Source organism: Rhodamnia argentea, chromosome 5 (assembly GCF_020921035.1).
Source record: "Rhodamnia argentea isolate NSW1041297 chromosome 5, ASM2092103v1, whole genome shotgun sequence".
NCBI classification, from domain to species: Eukaryota; Viridiplantae; Streptophyta; class Magnoliopsida; order Myrtales; family Myrtaceae; genus Rhodamnia; species Rhodamnia argentea.
Window position 1 is genome coordinate 14118841 of NC_063154.1, and position 21358 is coordinate 14140198.

The 21358-nt window shown below is 43.4% G+C and overlaps 3 protein-coding genes and 1 pseudogene across 4 annotated transcripts; 3 read left to right on the forward strand and 1 right to left on the reverse strand.

The window, feature by feature from the left end:
- Positions 1 to 287: 287 nt before the first annotated feature.
- Positions 288 to 2685, forward strand: LOC115742002 (annotated as a pseudogene).
- A 1602-nt stretch (positions 2686 to 4287) lies between these two features.
- Positions 4288 to 5105, forward strand: LOC115742018 (dirigent protein 21-like). The gene has a single exon (XM_030676088.2). It carries the CDS (start codon positions 4438 to 4440, stop codon positions 5008 to 5010), a length of 573 nt encoding a protein of 190 aa, XP_030531948.1. The 5' UTR covers positions 4288 to 4437; the 3' UTR covers positions 5011 to 5105.
- A 4354-nt stretch (positions 5106 to 9459) lies between these two features.
- On the reverse strand, positions 9460 to 13898 carry LOC115741965 (translocase of chloroplast 120, chloroplastic-like). 2 transcript variants are annotated; one of them, XM_030676017.2, is made up of 2 exons: positions 13727 to 13898; positions 9460 to 13393 (listed from the first exon to the last, which is right to left on the reverse strand). In XM_030676017.2, the coding sequence occupies exon 2, from the start codon at positions 13358 to 13360 to the stop codon at positions 9716 to 9718; it is 3645 nt and encodes a 1214-aa protein (XP_030531877.1). In that variant the 5' UTR covers positions 13361 to 13393; positions 13727 to 13898; the 3' UTR covers positions 9460 to 9715. The 2 variants fall into 2 exon arrangements, with proteins under 2 accessions (XP_030531877.1, XP_048134934.1); XM_048278977.1 differs by lacking the exon at positions 13727 to 13898 and adding an exon at positions 13516 to 13706.
- A 3946-nt stretch (positions 13899 to 17844) lies between these two features.
- Positions 17845 to 20406, forward strand: LOC115741973 (pentatricopeptide repeat-containing protein At2g21090). Its single transcript, XM_030676025.2, has one exon. It carries the CDS (start codon positions 18046 to 18048, stop codon positions 19894 to 19896), a length of 1851 nt encoding a protein of 616 aa, XP_030531885.1. The 5' UTR covers positions 17845 to 18045; the 3' UTR covers positions 19897 to 20406.
- Positions 20407 to 21358: the final 952 nt, after the last annotated feature.

Genomic DNA, 21358 nt, shown 5'->3' on the forward strand with positions numbered 1-21358 from the left:
GTTCCTTTATTTTTTCCTAAGTTCATTAGCATGAAGATAAAGAAATCATCCCAAGTGCATAAGTTTGGCATGGTTGATTGAAGCATAAGGGGATTCCTGGGTATCTGTTTGTTTTTTTTTTTTTTTTTGGGGTCGAATCCAGGTATCTGTTTAAATCCCACAAACTGTGTGCAAATTGTTCCAGATGAGGTTTACTTGCATAAGGCCAAAATGCATGGGCTTAATCAGCTCATGAGATATGTTTCACGGACCTCCGGATAGCCAGGTTTATGCTCATGGGATCAAAACAATTCAATACATAAACAAAACAATTCTTTATTTAACGTCTAATGACATTTAGTGGAACCAAAGTCCTATAAATCTCTCATTCTCAAAGATCATCCCAACTCTCACATTCAACCCTCGAACGCATTTCCAAGTTCGAAACACCCAGAAATGAATCCTCTACTATCATCGTTCCTCCCATTTTTCCTTTACTTGTCATCGTTTGGCACAATCCTCTCTGTCTCTGCGCAAGCATTGTCAATCAGAGAAGCAAGTATAAGTGATATCCAACAGGCTTTCAAGCAGAACCAGCTCACTTCCAGGCAACTCACTGAGTTCTACCTTGGCGAGATCCGTCGGCTCAACCCGGTCCTGAGAGGAGTCATCGAGGTGAACCCAGACGCGTTGTATCAAGCCGGGAAGGCCGATGGGGAGCGCAAGGCCAAGCCGTATGGCTCGCTGCCCGTCCTGCATGGGATTCCTATCCTGCTCAAGGATACCATTGGGATGACAGACAAGCTGAATACCACAGCCGGTTCGTTTGCGCTGCTCGGCTCTGTCGTGGCTCGGGATGCGGGCATCGTGGCTCGCCTGAGGAGCGCTGGTGCCGTCATATTGGGGAAGGCTAGCTTGAGCGAGTGGGCGAACTTTAGGTCTTTGACTGCACCAAATGGTTGGAGTGCCAGAGGTGGTCAAGGCAAGGTGAGTTACTATCCTTCTAGAGCTAGTAATCAATTTTGAATTTACCCAAGCATTTTACAAAAGTCACAAGTTTCATTTTGTGGATGGCGTGCAGAACCCGTATGTTCTTTCGGCGGATCAAGCAGTGGACCGGCGATTTCAGTGGTGGCTAATATGGTGGCGGTGTCAATAGCAACCGAGACCGATGGATCGATCTTATGCCCTGCTAGTGCTAATTCAGTAGTAGGCATCAAGCCAACTGTTGGCCTCACGAGCCGAGCTGGGGTTGTTCCTGTCTCTCCCAGACAAGACACCATCGGGTACGTCGAGTGCGCGATTTCTTTCTGAGCGGCTGCATAATCGAGTAAATAAATTTGTCACAGGCAGTCAATAGCTCGAATAATACGGCTAGTTGATTACTTATTGGTCGACCGATCTTGTCGCCTCAACATGCTAAAGTTTACACCGAATACTTTATCATCTGCAATAAGCATTCTCAAAATGCAGCCTCGAAATTCTCGATGCAACAGGCCTCTGTGCCGGACTGTTTCGGATGCCGTGTACGTTCTTGATGCCATAGTGGGTTGTGACTACAACGACGGAGCAACGAGAGAAGCGTCGAAATATATTCCTAAAGGCGGATATACAGTTTCTCAAAGCTTATGGGCTCCAGGGAAAAAGGCTGGGGATAGTGAGAGATCCCTTCTTTGATTTCACCGATAAGCGCGGTCAAGCTCTTGCTTTTGAGAATCATTTCCGAACATTCCGGTATCGATCGTTTTACCAGCGTAGTGTTATGAGAAAAATTAACATATTTGGAGTAAATACCTGATCATCTGTTGTTTTTTTTTGGTAAAGCCTGATCATCTGTTGTTCATGGATGATGAATCCAAACTTTTTCGATACTAGGCAAGCAGGTGCAGTTTTGGTAGACAATCTGAAGATCGACAACATCGATCTCATCTTGAACGCCACTGCGAGCGGCGAAGCGGTTGCCATACTAGGAGAGTTCAAGATAAATTTGAATGCTTACTTGAAGGATCTCGTGGTGTCTCCGGTGCGAACCTTGGCAGATATCATAGCTTTCAACCAGAAGAACTCTAAACTGGTAAGCGAGTTCCGTTGCCTCTGCATAAAGCGCATTTCATACTTCGAAAGTATGGTTTCAGAATGTATAATTTCTGTTGTCGATTCGGAAAAATAATTCTTACTGATCGGCTTTTCTTGATTGCATGACAAAGCCAGAAAACGAGGAAACGCATGGGCAGATTCAACCTAATGCTCTAGTTTGATAGAACATCCTTAACCTGACAATACTGCGGAATGACAAGTATGTGCCTCAATGGTGTCACAGGAACTAACTGATCAGATCGGCCAGAACATCTTTCTGGCATCCGAAGGCGCAAACGGGATCGGCGGCATGGAGAAGGCAGCTTTGTCGAACTTGGCATCCCTATCAAGAAACGGATTCGAGAAGCTGATGATGCAGTACAATCCAGATGCAATCGTCGCTCCCGGGTTTGATGTTGCTCTGGTTCTTGCCATAGGCGGGTTCCCAGGGATTAGCGTCCCCGCCGGTTACGACGACAAGGGAGTACCATTTGGAATTTGCTTCGGAGGGCTGAAGGGCACGGAGCCGAAGCTGATCGAAATCGCCTACTCATTCGAGCAGGCCACAAATATTAGGAAGCCTCCCTCATTCAAACCTTGATGATGCGATGCGACTTCCTCCTCTTCTTGAAGTGTAGTGCCTCAACTTTGGTTGCGTGAGCACACTAGACTCTTTTGTATGCAAATTGCTTTCCCTCTAAAATTCAGAAGTAATGAAATACAAAACTTTTAAGTGTTAAGATTTGTGGAAAATTATTGTATGACAACGTCAAAATCAAATTGTCAAAATTCACAAAGGGAGAATGAGACAAATAATCTACAAACTTTGGTCCAAACATACAATGTCGTTCTTGAACTTTTAAGTTATTCAACGTAGTTCATGAACTCTGATCCAATGTTTTATGTGGTCCATGAACTTTCAAATATTTTCATATAATGTAGGGACTACGTTGGACGTTTACCAACAGTTCATGGACCGCGTTGAACAAATTAAAAGTCTAAGGACGACATTTCAAATTGGGTCGAAATTCATTCACCACATTACACAAATTAAAAGTGCTGGGATGATATAGCACATTGCACAAATTAAAAATTTAGGTACCATTTGTGCTATTTTGCCAATTGCAACCTAATAAAAGTGAAAGTAAAGAGTTTAAACCGAAAGGACATAGCAAGATTATTTATGAAAGGCCGGGCCGGGTCACGGCGAAATGAGTAGATCCATCTCTTTATTATCTTTAAATTGGGCTTACCCGACTAATTTTGGGAGAAGTGTCCCATGGGTCGGCCCGGTCCTTGAGCTCAGACTATGGTACGAAGTTCAGAAGTTGGGCTTTTTGCAGAAATTGGGCCGGATATATTTTTACCCACATCATACCTATTAAAGACAAAACGGACCTTCCCGGTTTTTTTTTTTTTTTGGTCGATCCCGGTCTAATTTCAATTCGTCCAAATTTCACCATTAGAAATCTCTATTGGTGATTGTAGAATCAACTCACAACATTTTTATTTTGTTCCCTTTTTCGGTTTGGCGGTCCGATGGTATCCATGCCCACTCTCGTGCATCTCAACCAATACATCTCCCTAGCGATCTTAACGGCATACCCCTTCCCATTGGCATGGTGCGTTCGGGACTTTATTCTTAGAGTGAGTGCTTTCAATAAAGATTGAACTCAAGACACAAGGAGAGAGAGCAGAATCCCTCGTCTTATAAGCCACCGCCTCACCGGTTGAATCAACTTTTTCGATGCGAAAACGGACATCAACATATGGTAGGTGATCGCTGGTCTTGTCTAAGTTTCCAATTTCCCAAATTTTCCTGAAGTGATTGCCGTTCTACTAGAAGCCTGGGTTGGTGGGAGGAGAGATAGCGGTAGGTGTGTGATCTAGAAGACAAGTCAAATTGGGTAGGTTCGTCAAATGAAGAGAGTCTACGGCCGTAAAAGAGAATTATAACGCCCAGCCGTTCGTCTGAATTCCATTGCGTGTATTACTTTCCCCCCTTTCAAAACTCGAATTTAAATTATGTACGGCCACGATTTCTTTCAAAGTACGGACTCATTTCTCGAGTTGTGTTGACACGAGAGAACTGTTACGTTGCCATAGGTCGTGTCTTAAGAGCGTCGGGCGTCACTTTTATCGAGATAAAACTGTTGGTAAAATCGATTATACGACGATAGAGGGCGGATATCATAGTCCAAGATCAAATTGTCTGAAAAATTGATCCCCAAGTCCAGTCCAAACTCTTATCTGCTGACTTGAAAAGTAGGACCTGAAATTTCACCTAAGCACTAGCATAGGCACTTCAATTCATCCTATAAAAGCCCATCCAATGCCTTTCTTTTCCCTATCAACTAGAGCTGAACAATTTGATCTACAGAAATGGGGAAGATAGCTCTTACTCTTTTGTTTCTTGTTGTTCACACGGCCATGCCCTCCGCTCGGGCCAAGGCCGATGACCCGAGAACGATCAAGTCGTGGTACGATGAGCTCCACCAAGCGAGGCCTAAGCTGACCCAGCTCCGCTTCTATTTCCACGACACCCCCTCGGGAAAGAACCCCACTTCGGTCCAGGTCGCTCATGCCCCGTTCACGAACCAATCCGCCACCTTATTCGGCCTCGTGAACGTCTTCGACGACCCCCTGACAGAAGGGCCCAATCCGTCTTCAAAACCCGTGGGCCGAGCCCAGGGGCTGTACGCGTCTGCCGGGCTGGAATCCCTAGGCCTGCTCATGAACATGAATCTCGTCTTCACCGATGAGAAGTACAATGGGAGCACTCTGAGCATCATGGGCCGGAACGCGGCCATGGAAGCCTACCGTGAGATGCCGGTCGTCGGCGGGTCGGGTGTTTTCCGACTCGCCCGTGGAACAGCAACGGCGAGGACCCATCAATTTAATGCCACCACCGGAGATGCTGTGGTAGAGTATAATATAATAGCTATGCACTATTGATTCGCAAGAGGCTGTCGTTAGTTCATCTTAATGCTCAGCGGCATCGGTTCTCCATTTTGTGGAGATGGCCAAAACATAGCCAATGTGATGAATGATCAATAATTGGACGGTCAATCAACCTTGTTCCACTTCCACATTCTGCTTGTATTTTCGGTCATGTAATTTTTTTTTTTTTTTCGAACTTTGCAATTTCAAAAAAGAAAGAAAGAGAAGTGGTGGGCGTGGGTTGGGTGATGATGTGCATTTGTGTTTGTGATCTTATTATATTATCAGTTGCTAACTTGTTGTCCATGATTTTTTTTTTAACAAAAGTTTATGCCCAGTTCAAAATCGGTTCAACATCAATTCTATTAGGGAACCGATGTAAGAGCATCGGGTTCTATCAATCAACTCTCACACTCAACTCAGCCAACTGATCCAGAACATTCCTTAGTATTGGAAGCAATGACCAATTTCGTATGCAATTTGAATCGATGGGTCCAATTTTGAAGATGGCGATTCCACGAGCTAATTGTTGATTCGCAAGGATAACTAATTGTCTTTATTCTTAGTTTTATGAGTCTTAAGGCCTATATTTCATGAGTCTTCATGTGGTACTAATTCCAAGATTCTTCATGATGTGAATACTCCGAGAACCATTTCGTTTCGAAGATTTCAATAGTCAGTTCTTTTGTTAGTAAAAGAATCACATTATAAATAAAAGTGTAATCTTACTTGAACGACGGTCGGACTACTTGAATGTTGACGAATATATGATATTTTCTTCAAGGGAGCAAATTTTTGTCCTTGTTCTTTATCTTTGGTTGATGGATTCTTCCTCGATGGTGAACCAAGAAGTCTTTTTATTCCTAACTGGTGTTTTTTCTTTAAACCTTAGTAGTAAACTTCTCTTATACCAAAATTTTTAATCCTTGGCAATTGACTTGGCTTTTGAGCCTTGGTGGTGAACTTCGTCTATCCTCATCTTTATCCTTGACCGGTGGCACGTCCTTTATGCCTTACCAATTATCATCATCTATCATACATCATATCATAATCAATCGAAACACATTTCCACCCAACACATGCATCGGAACCAATCGCCCAGTTCAAAGTTGGATCAACATCGGTTCTATCAGGGAACCGGCCCAATCGATTCGATTTCTATATAGAATCAATGGGTTCAAGGTTCAACCTTGGGATTGAACCGAACATGATCGGTTCCTAGGGTTTCAACCCATGAACGTATCTTCGGGAAAGCAAATCGACCTCGAACCGAATTTGCAAGCCCGGTTCGCAAGTTGACTACAACTGTTGCTTACCTTTGGGCTCCGTTTGTTTCGCAAAAAATGAATCGTTTTTAGAAAATATTTTTGGAAAGTTAATTTCTAAGAAAATGACTATATTTTTCGGTATTTGGCTGAAATCTAATAATGAACTTGAAAACATTTACCGTCATTTGGCATGGAAAATTAGATTTGATTTTCCTCTGTCCACTCATTTTAATATTTTTTTATTTTTATTTTATCTTTTCTTTTTTCTTTTTATTTTTTAAAATCAGTTATTTAATTACTTTTTTTTTTTTTTTTTTAGATATTTTCCCACCCCACTTTTTGTTGCCTTCTTCCTCATCATCGTCGTCACCTCCCTTCCCAATCCCACCGCCACCGCCACCGCCTCCACCTCCACCGCCGCTTTTCACCCACACTCAACAAGAGTTGTCGCCGCCGCCACCACGGCGCAAGCTCAGCTCAAGCTCAGGCCCAAGCCCTGTGCGGCCGTGGAGGATCCCCGTAAACCCGACGCCCATCCTCAACAGCCTCCCCTTTCGTTCCCTTGACCCGTGTCTCCCTACGTTTCACGCCGGAAATCCGATCACCACCACCATCGAATCCACAGTATGCCTCAGGTGGCCCTTCTCATCCTTCTGTTCAGATCCAGATCCAAGAAGTTCGATCCCGATAAAGGTCCAGGCGAGGCCAGCGAGTTCGATCCCAACAAAGGCCCAAGCGAGGTGGACCGAAACCGAGCCTCGCCAAACTGGCCTCCTCAGATCTGCGAGCTTCGAGTCTCGCTAGATCCGGTGAAGCTCGGCCTTGTTCGAGGCTGACGCGAGCTCGACGTCGCCGTCACTGATGTCCACGTCGAAGAGGGAGGCGCCGAGCAGGAGAGAGAGGAAGGATCTGGCGGCGGAGGGGATTGTCTCGAGAGATAAGACTGTCGGCGATGGAGGAGGGAAAGTGGGAAATGCAAGCTCCGAAGGGGAAAAGGGAGAAAGAAAGAAGCTGCAGCGCAAGAGAGGAGAAAATGAGAAATGGAAATCATTTTCCTCAGTTTAGATGATTTTTTTTTTTTTTTTTTTTTGTGACTGAAAAACTGTGCACCAACACTAATGATTTACTTTGCACTTTGTAACTCGTTTGTTTTTAAGAAAAAAATACTTTTCTTAAAAATACTTTTTCCCAATTTTCGATTTTTTTTTAGGCGAAAAATAAGCACACAGCAAGCAAAGGAAGCCTCCGGGCTTGGCCTCAAGAGGAACCTCCGATTGTTAACGAGAAATAAAGAGAAGGGTAAAAGCAGCTAAAAATCTTAAATTATGTCTATTGCGATATATTTATCCTAAATTTTTTTTGGTGACACCAAAATTTTTAAAATTATATCAATGTGACACATTTATCTCAAACTTATACCAGTGTGACACATTTATCCCAAATTTTTTATTGTGACATTAAAAACCCCAAATTTTTTAGAATAAATGTGACATACAGCTATAAATTTGGGGTTTTTGGTGTCTTAAAAAAATAACTTAAGGTAAATGTGTCGTATGAGTAAAAGCTTAGGATTATTGGTGTCGCAAAAAAAAAAAATTAGAGTAAATGTATCGCTCGAGCGAGTACAAATTTGGGGCTTTTGGTATCCCCAAAAAAATTCAGATCTGAACATAAAATGAGATATGAATAACCCATCCTCCTGGATCAACAGATCAGGATTTACTACAATTACTTGAAATGCGTTTGGAACCCTCATTTTTTCTTGGGTTGTGGTGCAAACAGTATGTGATGTACGGCTAACTCGACGAGACTTTGCTTTCCTAAAGAGTGTCGGCTGGGTTTTCAGGTACCAACTCAACTCCACAAAGTGCTTACACCTCATTCAAAAGGCAGGGCTGAAGCTTTTACTTTGCTTCTCCAGCTCCACCAGAGGCCAAGCTGGGTCGGGCATTTGCCCCGAGGCCCGCCATATGGGCCATGCTGCTTTGGGCCAGGCATTCTTCCCTCGACATCTTTCCTCCATTGGACCCTTTGCTTTCTATGCTGAGGCTTAGTGGGCTCAAGCCTAATAAAAGGGGCAAAACATTTTGGCTGCAACTCGGCTCATGGAAAGATGGAGGAAGTTGAAAAGGCTCTCGATGGTGTTGGTGTTAGACAGTTCATGTTCGATGTCACAGATTCAACAAGAAGCCAATAAACTCGGGAAGGATAGGGTGGGATGTAAACAGGTCGACATGGTCTCGCAAACTGGTTGTGGAATCTCTTTCTAGGATTACAATTGAAATGTCAAGAAAAACTTCAAAAAAATACCTTCCTAATTCCATGACACACAACTAAGGCTACGCCGACACCCCACCCTGTAAAAGTCGAAAGATCTTTGACAAAGTCTCAAACACTAATAGCACGAGACAAACTTACAGAGGTTTATTCAGAAATAGCAGAGAGGAAAAGGGAAATATAGTCAGTTCATCAACTCATCTTCCCCCATTCTCTACACGCAACAGCGTCGAGATCATTTTAAGTTTTCCCGAAGACGTCAGCAGCACCAGTAAAGTTCACCTATATGGCTAGAGGAATTGGTGCATAACCAAATAGCTAACATTCCTTAACGAGTTTTCAACAAATGCAGCAGTCCTAGACCAGTAGCTAAACATCATCTCATACAGCACAACACACAGCAATCTCATCATACTCGTTCCCTAACAACTTCCATAGCTAGCGCAGAGTTGCTGCACAACAGGATCTTATTAAGTTACAGCAAAACCAAACCAAATTCAAACCCAGCTCATCTTTCGATTCAGAATGAGAGAGCTACTGCAAACACTGATCAAAATGCTTCAGCAATAGCCCCATATTCATGTCAAACGAAATTGAAGAAGAGGTAACCTGCTAGGACAACACATCATTCCACAAGCAACAGAATCTAATGCTATTGGTGTTATCTTTGGCTTGCTCATGCTTCAACGAATCTAATGATGCTGGGGAATAAACATCTAAACAACCAGAGAAACATCAAGAGCTTTCAAAACTCTCCAGCCTTTTCAATGGCAGTATGGAGATTCTAATTATCTCATACCATGTCATCCAAATAACAGAATCAGCTCTAGAGAAGCTTGATTTCAGGCAAAGAGAGGTAAATCAAAAGGTGAAGAAGAAAAATATTTTCAGGGGGGTACAAAAGAAAGAACATCAGAGGTTCCTCAACATGAACGTCATTTCAAGAGAATGACTCTAACTGCAACACCATTAAATAAGAGGGAGTGGCTTGTGTCCAGTAGCTTCAAGGTAACAAAACTCACCATATGCCAAATTTCTAATGACAAAAAAACCTAGAGTACTATGATCCACATGTCAAGATGGAACTTTCCTGGTCCAACAACAACAACAAAATCCATATTCAAGTTATTATCTGTCGCTTCATGCATCATACAGTAAGTATGAACTATTTTTCATCATTGTCCAAGCTGCCATTGTTGAGGAAAATCCAGTAACTTCTTGAATAGTGGAATGAGGCCAAGCAGAGCAATTTGAAGCTGTTCGGAGCTATTTACCCGAACACTGACCTGTCCTGCCCCTCTATTATTCAAATTTGCGCGAGCAATCAGATTCGTAGACCGTCCAATGGGCAACTGAGATTGTATATTGCCACCAACAGCAAGATCCCCATGCCAATCCATGACGGAAAGGCCAAGAGTGAACAGAGAACGACCCAAAGGGTAATCTTTATCCCTCAAGGTGGCATCTAAGCTGCCACCATAAGCAACATCACCACGAGAAGTTATAGCACCACCAGTCATAACTAAACGGAACCACTTATTGACGATCAATTTGTCCTCAACTTTCAATCCAGCCGTTAAAGCATCATTCAAGAGAGTAAAGGACAATCCAGCAGTCGCCTTATTCTTCCTGAAATTACTAAACCTAGTCTCACTGCGAAGAGTATAAGCCAGGTCCTTCCCAACAGTCTGCATATCAAGTCCTAGTGAAGTTGATTTTCCCTCCCCATGTTTTATCGAACTAGCTACCTCCATTTGGACATTCGCATCCTTCTTATCTTTTGTGACCTGGCCCGAAAAAGAGATAGGTATCTTGTCTTTAACAACAAACAATCGCTCTAAATTAATGCCTTCGTAACCAACATCATGATCCCAACCATGAGTATCAAGAACAGGCCTTACAAGCCACTGGGTAGAGTTATCAAGGTAACGATACCGGTGAGTAGGATTATCAGAATCAAACGATGCAGGTAAGGCCAAATCTGGCATGGGTACTGGTACAGATGCTGCCCCGCCACTTTCTTCTTCTGCATTTTCAACATATTCACTTGGCTGATCCTTGGCTGCAGCTGCCATCTTCTTCATCATCCTCCGTCGCCTTCTCTCCTCTTTTAACTGTTTCTTCATAAAAAGTTTCTCCCTATATTCTAACTCATCAAAATATGCCTTCTTCTGAGCCCTAGTAAGCTTTGACAACTGGGCGTTTGTCAATCGCTTAAATGGCGGCAATTCGTCATATTCTGATTCATCATCAGAATCGGATGACTCATCCAAGTCATCATCCATGCCATCATCATCACCGTACTGCTCCTCAGGCAGCTTCGGCTGTGGCCTCGGCTGGAGAAGAGTTGAAAGAAGAAAAGGCAAAGGAGGGGCTCTTGACCTAGATGCAAAAGGCTTCCCAGGTGGACTATCTTGCAGCTTCAAAAGTGCGTTAGCCTCGGCTAAAATTTTTGAAGCAAAGGAAAGCAGTAATAGATGAGGCTTCCAAACCTGACCATTCGGCAACACTCTCTGCCCAGCCCTATTTGTCCTGCATGCCGAGTGATTTTCCACCAAAGAAACAGGATTCATAAGCCGCATATCACCAGCTGCCTGACGAATCGCTTGTTGCACCACATGTGATCGCTGAGTGACAAACATGTCATAACTAGAAGCAGTACCATTTGGCCCATCAGGTGGAGCTGATGCTGCATGTGTTAGAACCACAATTGCATTAAACCATATAGAGGGTCCAAATATCTCAGTAATTGTACGCAAAAGCGGCATATCACCAAGATCCCTGGTTTGCATGTCCAAGCGGTCAAGATAGAGCACGATATCAGGTGGAGTCTTCTTAATGAATCGCTTAATAGAGTGAAGGATCTTCTCATTTTGGCGTTGATCCGTCAAAGAGGACAGAAGACCGGGCGTGTCAATTATGCGCACCTTAATCCCCTGAACAGTTCCTACGACATCTTGAACTTTCTTAGTGCCCGTGTCAAAAGCATCAGTGCTGAACTTCACTTCATCAAATATTGAGTTGATTGTCGCACTTTTTCCCACACCTGTCTTCCCCAAGACCATAATAGTGCAAGAGAAATCAAGTGGTTCCTGCCCAGATGCCTCAAGCTGCTCTGCCATGGCACTTGCACGATCAAAACTGAAGGCACCAACACGGCCCCCATTTCTTCCCCTAATCTGCTCCGCTAATCCCAGCCTGTACAGGACCTGCGCCACAACGACATTATGGGGAGTCTGCCCAAGACGATGTGCAAGACGCAAGAATTTAACACGTATCATTTGGAGTTTTTCGCGGGTCTCATCATGATCATCAGACTCCCCATTAGCAGGTTCCTCAATATGCTGAGCCTGCGAATGAGATACAGCTCCATTAACACGCGGTTGCTGAGACACTCGAGGTGCAGGCTCCAGCAGAGGAGCAGCACGGCCAAGGCCAGCAGGACGAGCAGGTACCGAAGCATGATTCATTGATCTTCCAGATGATGCAACTTCTTCTGCAGCCCGTATACCATTTTCCCTGATTACTTTTGTACCATCCTCCCCACTATCTGAATCCTTCTTTACAAGCTTCTCTGCAAGAGTGTGATTGTGATGATTTTCCTGGACTTTTTCAACAGGATGCTGAGTGTGAGAAGTCACATCCTCTTTGTTAATTTCAATCGTTCCAGCCATAATTTGCTCCTCCTTCTCAGACTTAAGTTCGTCTGAAGTAGTCAAGATCCCAGACTCACGAGTAACTGACTTGTCTGAGGTAGATGGAGGCTTGCCAATTGAAGTTGGGTCCTGCTCAGAGTTTCCCTCCTGAAAGGAATCTCGTCCGTTAGTAGCATCCTTCACCTCCTTGTTGACGTCATTCTCATATCCTGAATCGATATCAGAAGTAGACTTTTTCACTTCTCTACCAGCATCATGATAGACTGAGTCAAAGCCAGCTGTCACACCTTCAGGTTCCATGTTAAGGTGGACTTTATTTTCTGTAGCCAAAGTAGCACTCCCTTCATCCAGAGTATCTGGATGATTAGCAGCTGGAGCAACTTCCAGATCCCTGTCAATGGTAAGTTTGCCTTCAGTTGCCAAGTCAGTGTCTACTAATTCTTCACGCTGATCATTTGCACACAGAACCTCCTCCCTAGAAGTTCGCTTCTTATCAGTGTCAAGTAGTCCTTCCACGCTCACATTCCCATTCTCCAATTCATCTTTGGTCACATTGTCAAGCTTTTCAAGAACTCCACCAAGCGTCGGAGTGGACTCATTTGCATCATTGTGCATCTCTTCATCTACATGAAGCTCAGCTATCTCCTCCACAGCATCCTCCCCATTATTCATCAATCCATCATCTTCTTTGCCCGGCACCTCCTCACGAGTCCCTCCCTCATCAACTCCATCTGCCACCACCAGAGCACCACCGATGCTCTCCCCACCGGCCAAACCTTCTACCTTCTCTTCAACATCCACGTCCTCGACTATCTCCTCAAGTTTCTCGGTTTTTGCCGGTGTGCCAATTGCCTCCTTGAAATTTTCAACCTCATCTCCCACACTCGCTTTCTCATGAAAAACATGGCTACTTGGATCAACAGCCTCAGTAGGATCCGTATCAGGACCGGGAACATCGACCCCCGAAACCAGCTTCACTTCTTCCTCTTGCAAACTGTATTGGGCATCCACCGCCTCCTCAAAAACATCTTCTCCTTCACTGACCTTCGAATCATTCCCCACCGAACCGGCCCTCTCCTCTGTCCTCTCCTCCAAAACCCCAGCCTCCCCATTGACTTGCTCTTCCACGCACTGGACATCTACATCTCGGTCAGCAAACTCCATTATCGATACCCCGTCAGGCCTCCCTCCCCAAACCTAGATTCAACAACACCAGAAAGAAACCATCTCAGGGAACGCGCAATCAACCCACATCAAACAAAACAAACAGCCACGTATCAGCCAATCAGAAACTACCCATTCACAAAAATCGGACCCACCGCACAAACACAGACGCACCCTCCACTGAACACGGATAACGGAACTCATCCCAATTCCGCGCGGCTACATCTAACCTTCAACGCGCGTTGGAAATGGTTTTTTTTTGCTAGGGTTTTACAAACAAGACGAAGCTACAGGAACGATGAAACCGAAGCAAGCAATAGCCAAAATGGAAAAGCGGAAAAGCAATCGGAATTGCAGAAAGCTCACCTGGTTTCGTGGATTCTAGAGAGAGAGACAGAGAGAGTAGAGTAGAGAGAGAAAAAGGTCTCTCTGTTGTTTTCAGTGAGATGAAATTGGAAGATTTTGGGGGAAAATTAGGGATCTTCTTCCTCTTCCTCTTCCTCTTTCCCAGTCGCTTCTCCTTTCCCCCAATCTTTTTAACACTCCTTGCCAATTTTTCATCACTAGATAAGGGGGGCTCATCGACGGCTGAGACGGCCCTCGGCTCGATCGGACGGCGCGGAGCCCCTTGCACTGGTATCATCGCGAAAGACGCCAAGCCGTGATGACGTGGACCCGAGGGGAAATTGAGAGGGTCCCCACGCTGCGGTTGAGAGGACGAGCATGCGAGGGTGGGTTTGTCACGTGAGTCACGTGCTGGTGGTAGAGCAGAATGTAGGGGCCGTGGAGGACACTAGAGTCGACAAAATTTTGGGGTGTTATCGAGTCGAGTCGAATCGACACGGTTTGCGATTAAAGTTGGATGGGTAATTCAGCTTCAATGTCGATGTTGAGAAAGTACTTTTGATAGCAATTAGAATTAACTAGGAATTACATTAAATCCGAGTATAGCTCATGTCTGATTGGAGCACAGGAACGAATTTAAATGAATGCGATAAATTCGAAGAATGACAAACTTACATATGTAAATACTTATCAAATTTGCGAGCATGCTCTTGAGCTCCATTCTAGTAAAGTAGTTTCAAAGTCGAGTTTCAATCGAGATGAGCGGGAGCAGTTTGCAACTCGTGCATTGTTAATACATAATTAATCCAACTCGTCTGTGAACCGAATCGTTCAATTTTCTTACTTCCCAAGGAACGCTAGACTCGTTTATACCTGCTGTTCAAATAGAGGACTCAACTAACTCGATTTGCAAGCCGGATTACGATGGAAATCGGTTTCGTGAGTGTTCTATAGCCACTTCAAAAGTTCTCGAGTCACGATCGAAGACGTCGGCCCGACACGACAAGAAAGCGAGAGCAATCGATACTTGTCTTTTTTTTTTTTTTTTTTTACTTTCATGTCATTGGAAAAAGCATGCTAGATTCTCTAAAGCCATGCGCTCCAAACGCTTTAATCTACCAAATAAAATCATAATTTATACACACAAAAGAATATATCTTGCATTAATTGGCGTTGGGCCTGCACAATCTCTGACCAGTCATGAAACCACCAAGCCACTACGCATCCAAATGCAAAAAATCTACGAAATCGCTGGGAGCCCAACTTGGCCCCCCCACCCCAACTTGAGAGGACGTTCTTGATGGGTGTGAGCTTGGAGCGGCGCTAATGGCGTTTCCTAGGCGGAGCACCACCGGCCACCAGCCCGCCACCCCACGACCCACCATGTGGGGCTCGTCGTTCTTGGTTGCTTCGGCTTGTCTTGGAGAAATAATTTGCAAAAGACCAGCATCGCCCACGTGAAGTTGTTAGATCCGAGGAAGGATGAGGCGTTTGGATCGTTTCCCAATTTCCCTTTCCCTTTGTGTTCTTCGTTTGGCTGGTTTTCCTTTTGGTTCTTTTCCCCACCCACCCTTCTCTCTCTTCCATGTCATATGGAATGGGATGGGTCGGAGACCGAAGAGACGGCGTTCCGTCGTTTCCGCTGAATCTGAAGTAAAGTAGAAGCATAATCGAGCCGAGATAAGTTAGTGGGGGATGATTAATTGAACGATATGATCAGAAAGCTTATAAATTAGTCATATTGAGTTTCGAAATGATTTCTCTTTTAAGAGGGTAAGTTAACTTTACCGTCGAAATCAAATTAGTCTGGTTCTTAATTAAGCTTGAGCTCTTGGCATTTCGCTACAAGAGGATTGGGATTTAGTTGGGGATTTCTTTAGTGGCAACCATGATAATGTGATATTGTTAGGCCACTTTTAAATGTAGGCTGGGTAATGACCACCATAAAAAGTAACCTCCTTTGACAATTTTTTGCAAATTGCAATGCAAGATAGGCTATTGATGGCAATTTTTAGTAATTGCCACTACATTTTTACTATAATGCTTCTCCCGATTTTATTTCCTGCTCTTCCGAGGTCGGCATTTCGCCTCGAAAAAGTTTCACCGGCTCCTCTCTCACTCCCTCGGCAAATGAGACCTTACGATATTTTCACAAAATCATTTAGCGGATCGAATTGTGAAAGCCCGTCGTAAAAACGCTCTTCGATCGGACTTGTTGTTCGGGATATGTGACAAACTTGATTCTAATTAATGATGTGGGTATCATCTTCGACAAAAATAAAATTATTTGCTAGACATTATTTTTCATCAACGGCGGACAAAAAAAAAAGTTTTGAGAAATTAATTGAATGTATTTTTTTTATATGTATTCATTGCGACTAAATATCATAAAATCTCAAGTGGACAAAAGAAAATTGCCTAAATTTTACATCATCGCTCAATGAATTAATTAAAAAAAGGAGGGGGTTTTCTTCAAAAGTGCTCAACGCCATCGTCAAGCTATATATAAAAATTATCCCGATTTTCAATATGTATAGACAATTTTTATTTTTATTTTTATTTTTATTTTTATTTTTGGCAAGTTGGTGCCTTCCATGTTTTGCCAAAAGGTCCGAGCAATGATTAGCTTTTTAATGACTATTAGCAATGATTAGCTTTTTAATGACTATCTTCCGCAATGGGGTTGAGCAATATCCTAGAAAAATGCAATCACACAAAATGTTCATTGGAATTCACCATCATCCCTAATTGTTTTGTTCGCTAGGGGTGTCAAAAAAGCTTGCATCGGCCCAACCTGACCCAGGCCCGAAAATTCACCCTAATTTTCGGGCCTTTTGAGCCGGCTTAGTACTTTAGGATCGGGCCGGGTCGGGCTGGCCCGGTTCCAGCTTTTTTTTTTCCACCCACGTTTTCTTTTTAATTTATCTTATTTTCATTTTTATTTTTTATATTATTTCATTCGACAGACATGTTAAGTGATTTTGATTCAAAAAAAAAAAAATCAACCTGGGTCGAAGAGGGTTTGGGCCGGGTCGAGCTTGGCACTATTCAATTTCGGGCCTGCTCGGGCCCGGCCGAGACTCGGCCCAACTCGGCCCATTGACACCCCCGTTGTTCGCAACATCAATAAAGTGACCAAAACATCTCCAAACGCCTCCTTGTATCTCCTCTTCCTAATGTTCGAAATTGTGTATAGGAATAGAGTATCCGATGGTGAGCATGTGATTTAGGGTTTAGAGTTGAAGATTCAGGGTATCGAAAACTAGTAATAAGCCTCTCATGATACAAATTACGCATATTTGCTCTTCATCTTATCTCCCCCAAAGGGATCGTCCTAGAAATTTTTGGCCAAAAAGGATGTGTATTAACCGAATCAATATGGTCTATTATAGTTCTAAGCCAAATGTCCTTGAAAGCAAATTGAATAATTGTTATTTAGAACTAAATTGTTTTTTGTCTACCATATCTTTAACCTTCATCTTTCTTTGACTTTTTCTTCGCCTCTTTGCAGAGCACATATTATACAAGGGAAAACAATATATATATATATATTGTGTGCAGCCATGGAGTTTGAAATCGATTCATAAAATAGATAAGAGAAAAAGTCGCATTTTAATTCGGCGAAAAGAAACGACTTTGAGTTTTGATTTAGTCATTCGAAAAAAATGAATAGAAATGACGTTCGAAAAACACGACCCCGAAATAAGGATGGATATCAATGTTCTCTCGATCAAAACCAAATGAATATTGCGATGAAGCAAATAATATTCAAAATCCTCTTTTCTGTTATTACTATTTTTTGTGATATACTGATATAGCAAAACTTTGAGCTTAAAGTTTGAAGCCACATTTTTATATGATCAGTTTGTAGTATTTTCTACCCTTAAATATGTTAGGACCCCATAATTTTTTTTTTTTTTTGTTAGAACGAAAAGGAGAAAAAAAAATTACTGACGTTTTTCTAAAAATAATTAGATGTTTCGATTACTTATGAGCCCACTGATCTGATCCGCACAATCAAGTAAGCGTTTCACTGATCTTACGGCTAGGATCAACTGAGCTTATGACCTCTCGGATCTTGCAAGTCTCGCTCTCTTCTTTTGCCCTTTCCCTCTGCCCTTCTCTGCTGCTGACACGGCAGCAGGGCCCATGACCGCCAGTCCACCACCGCACCCTCACCGGAAAATCATCCTCTCAATCGTCCCCCCTCCAGCGGCGATGCTCGCCGGGCCCTATTGCGAGCCACGCGCCGCCGTCGCCGCCGTTCAGCATCTCCCGAGCAATACCTAGATGAAGAACCCTCGCCCTCCTCCATCACTTTCTCATGGTTTCTCTCCCCAATGCCCCCCCTCTCTCCTCCCAAACCTCTCAATCACTTCCCATCCCGTCCAAATCCAAGAAAACGACTCACCCACGACCCGGGCCCTCCCTGCCTCGTCCGGTCCCTCCTTAATCTCTGTTCTCGGGGTCAACTGGCGGACGCCGTTGACTCCCTCCACCGGTTGGCCCTCAAAGGCGTTCGCTTGCCCTCCCAAGTCCTCGCCCACTTGATCCATCAATGCGGCAACGCCGGGTCCCTCAAACAAGGGAAACACGTGCACCTGCATCTGAAGCTCACTGGGCTGAAGAGACCCGGCACGTTCTTGTCCAACCATTTGATTGAGATGTACTTCAGATGCAACGACGAAGTCGCTGCGCGCAAGGTATTCGACAAAATGCCGGCTAAGAACGTGTATTCGTGGAACAACATGCTCTCTGGGTATGTCAAGTTGGGTAGGATGAATTTGGCGAGGAGGCTGTTTGAGAAAATGCCGGAGAGGGATGTCGTGTCGTGGAATACCATGGTGATGGGGTATGTGCGGTGTGGGCATGGTGATGAGGCAGTGAGGCTGTATAGAGAGTTGAGGAGGTCGGGGATTGAGTGCAGCGAGTTTAGTTTTGCAGGCATTCTGACTGTTTGTGTGAAGATGAAAGATTTTTGCCTTAGCAAGCAGATTCATGGGCAGGTCTTGGTTTCTGGCTACGCATCCAATGCGGTGATCGTCAGCACTGTAGTTGATGCGTATGCAAAGTGTGGGGAGATGAGTGATGCACGTAGAGCATTTGATGGCATGCAAGTGAAAGATATTCTTGCTTGGACCACATTGGTCTCTGGATATGCCAAATGGGGCGACATGGAGGCTGCAATGGGAATATTTGATCAGATGCCCGAAAAGAATGCAGTTTCTTGGACTGCATTAATTGCTGGATATGCTAGAAATGGTTTGGGTGATATCGCGCTTAAGTCATTTTCAGAAATGATGAAACTTCACCTTAAGCCTGACCAATTCACTTTCAGTAGCAGCCTGTGTGCTTGTGCTAGCATGGCCTCATTGAACCAGGGTAAACAAATCCATGGCTTCTTAATAAGGACTTACTTTAAGCCCAATACAATAGTTGTCTGTTCTCTCATTGACATGTATTCCAAATGTGGTCTTCTGAGTTCTGCTAGGCTGGTTTTTTATCTCGCGGGTGATAAGAATAACGTGGTTTTGTGGAACACAATGATATCTGCCTTAGCGCAGCATGGCCAGGGTAAAGTTGCGATAGAGATGTTTAATGACATGATCAGGTTGGGTATTAAGCCAGATAAGATCACTTTACTTGTCATTGTCAATGCTTGCAGTCATTCCGGTCTTCCAAAGGAAGGACTGCAGTTGTTTGATTCCATCACACTCGATCATGGAATTTCTCCAGATCAGGAACATTATGCATGCATGATTGATCTCTTGGGGCGAGCTGGTCTGTTCGACGAGGTTATTAACCAGATCCGTATGATGCCTTTTCCACCGGATGAGCGCATATGGAATGCCTTGCTGTGTGCTTGTAAGATACACCGCAATTTGGCTCTAGGAAAAGAAGCAGCTGAACACCTTCTCGAGTTGCGACCGAGCTCTCCTGAAGCTTACATGTTCCTTTCAAGTGTCTATGCATCACTTGGGAAGTGGAAATTAGTAGAGGAAGTTAGAAAACTTATGCATGATCGATGTATAACGAAAGATCGAGCTGTCAGTTGGATAGAAACCAGCAGTAAGGTGCATTCTTTCTCCACTGCAGATGACTCGCATCCTTCAAAAGAAGAAATATATTCGATGTTGGATCAGATTGCTATCCAGATGGAAAAAGACAAGTTACGACTCAATACTCAATAGTCACCGCATGTAACATCAATCCCCAGACAGCTCGGGTCAATCAGGGAAGATGATACTTTGGTTGGAAAGATCAACCTGTAATTTTTGTTCTCTTGAGCTAGGTCAGGGAAGATCATGCTCTGGTTGGAGATTATCAACCTGTAATTTTTGTGCTCTCGACTTAGGTGAAGCCATATAAGACAAACATCAATTCTTTTGATGCTGAATAGCTAGAGAGTTTCGAGTAAACTTGCCGTATACTCGAGAATCAACAAAGTTTTGACAGGCTGCTGAGGACTTCTGTGCTTCAGGTCATCTTGATCTACCTCATTTTGTTATTGTCCTTGGAATAAGAAATGATGGGATTTCCTGGGTTTATTTTTGAGAAATCCGGGCACCAAATTCCTTATGCAGTGTTTAAGATCTTCTCGTTGTGTCGGTCCTCGACAACCATAACAGAAGTGATGACTTTCACTGTGTAATGAACATTCTTATGACAAATGAGATGGGAGAGATACTTTGTACTGTGAATTTCCCGCTGAGGGGCCAAAAAAAAGTTCTCCTCCTGCCTACTTGGACTTGAATCATGGGTAACAGTTTTGAATGTGATTATGTGGTCGGTAACATGCAATCCTTGTTCTTGTGTGAGATTAAAGTTTGTATGACTCAGCCAATGGTTTGCTTTCATGTTCCGTAAATGATAGGAACAGTGATGATATATATCTCTAAAACTGCAAACATTAAAATTTACAACTTGATTTAAATCACGGCATATTTGTTTCTTATTTTCAATTTAAAACAATAATTGCAATGATCTATTTTATGAACTCACTTTGTCTTCAAATTTTTTGCAAAATACAGTCAAGTACTAAGTTATAGTTTATTGTGAATACAATTCACCGAACTTTCTTCTTTTGACTATAGGAAATTAAAGTGAATATATTAATCCCGTCACTACAAAGTTTCAAGAAAGTTTGACATTTATCTAGAGTAAAATTATTAACATTTACTACTTATTTTAGAACATCGCTCGTTTTATTTGTTGTATATATATATGCCAAAGTGCCATTTGCCTCACTTTCTATTTTTCAAAATTACCTTTGCATCAAATGGTGAAATTACCCAATGAGCTCTTTTCGTAACTAATCACAAATTCTTTAAAAAGTGATTCTGTGCTCCCCATGCTAAACCTCCTCCTCACAATCGTGCACACGCTTTAACATCGTTATGAGTGCTTTTGGGAAGGGTTTTTCCAAGGGTTCAAAGCCCTTGGGCCAAGGCAAGTAGCAGGCTGCCTTGGGCTTTTCAGCATTCTCCGGTATGCTAGTAGTCCTGGGACAATTAATGATAAATTTTGTCTTGCCTTTGTTGCCCTCACAAATTTATTAAAATTTCACCATTAACCTTTTGTAAATAGAAATACTAGATCTATTCGCCGCTTGCCTCTCCTGTCACCTCTCTCTCCGCTCAACAGTCGCTTGCT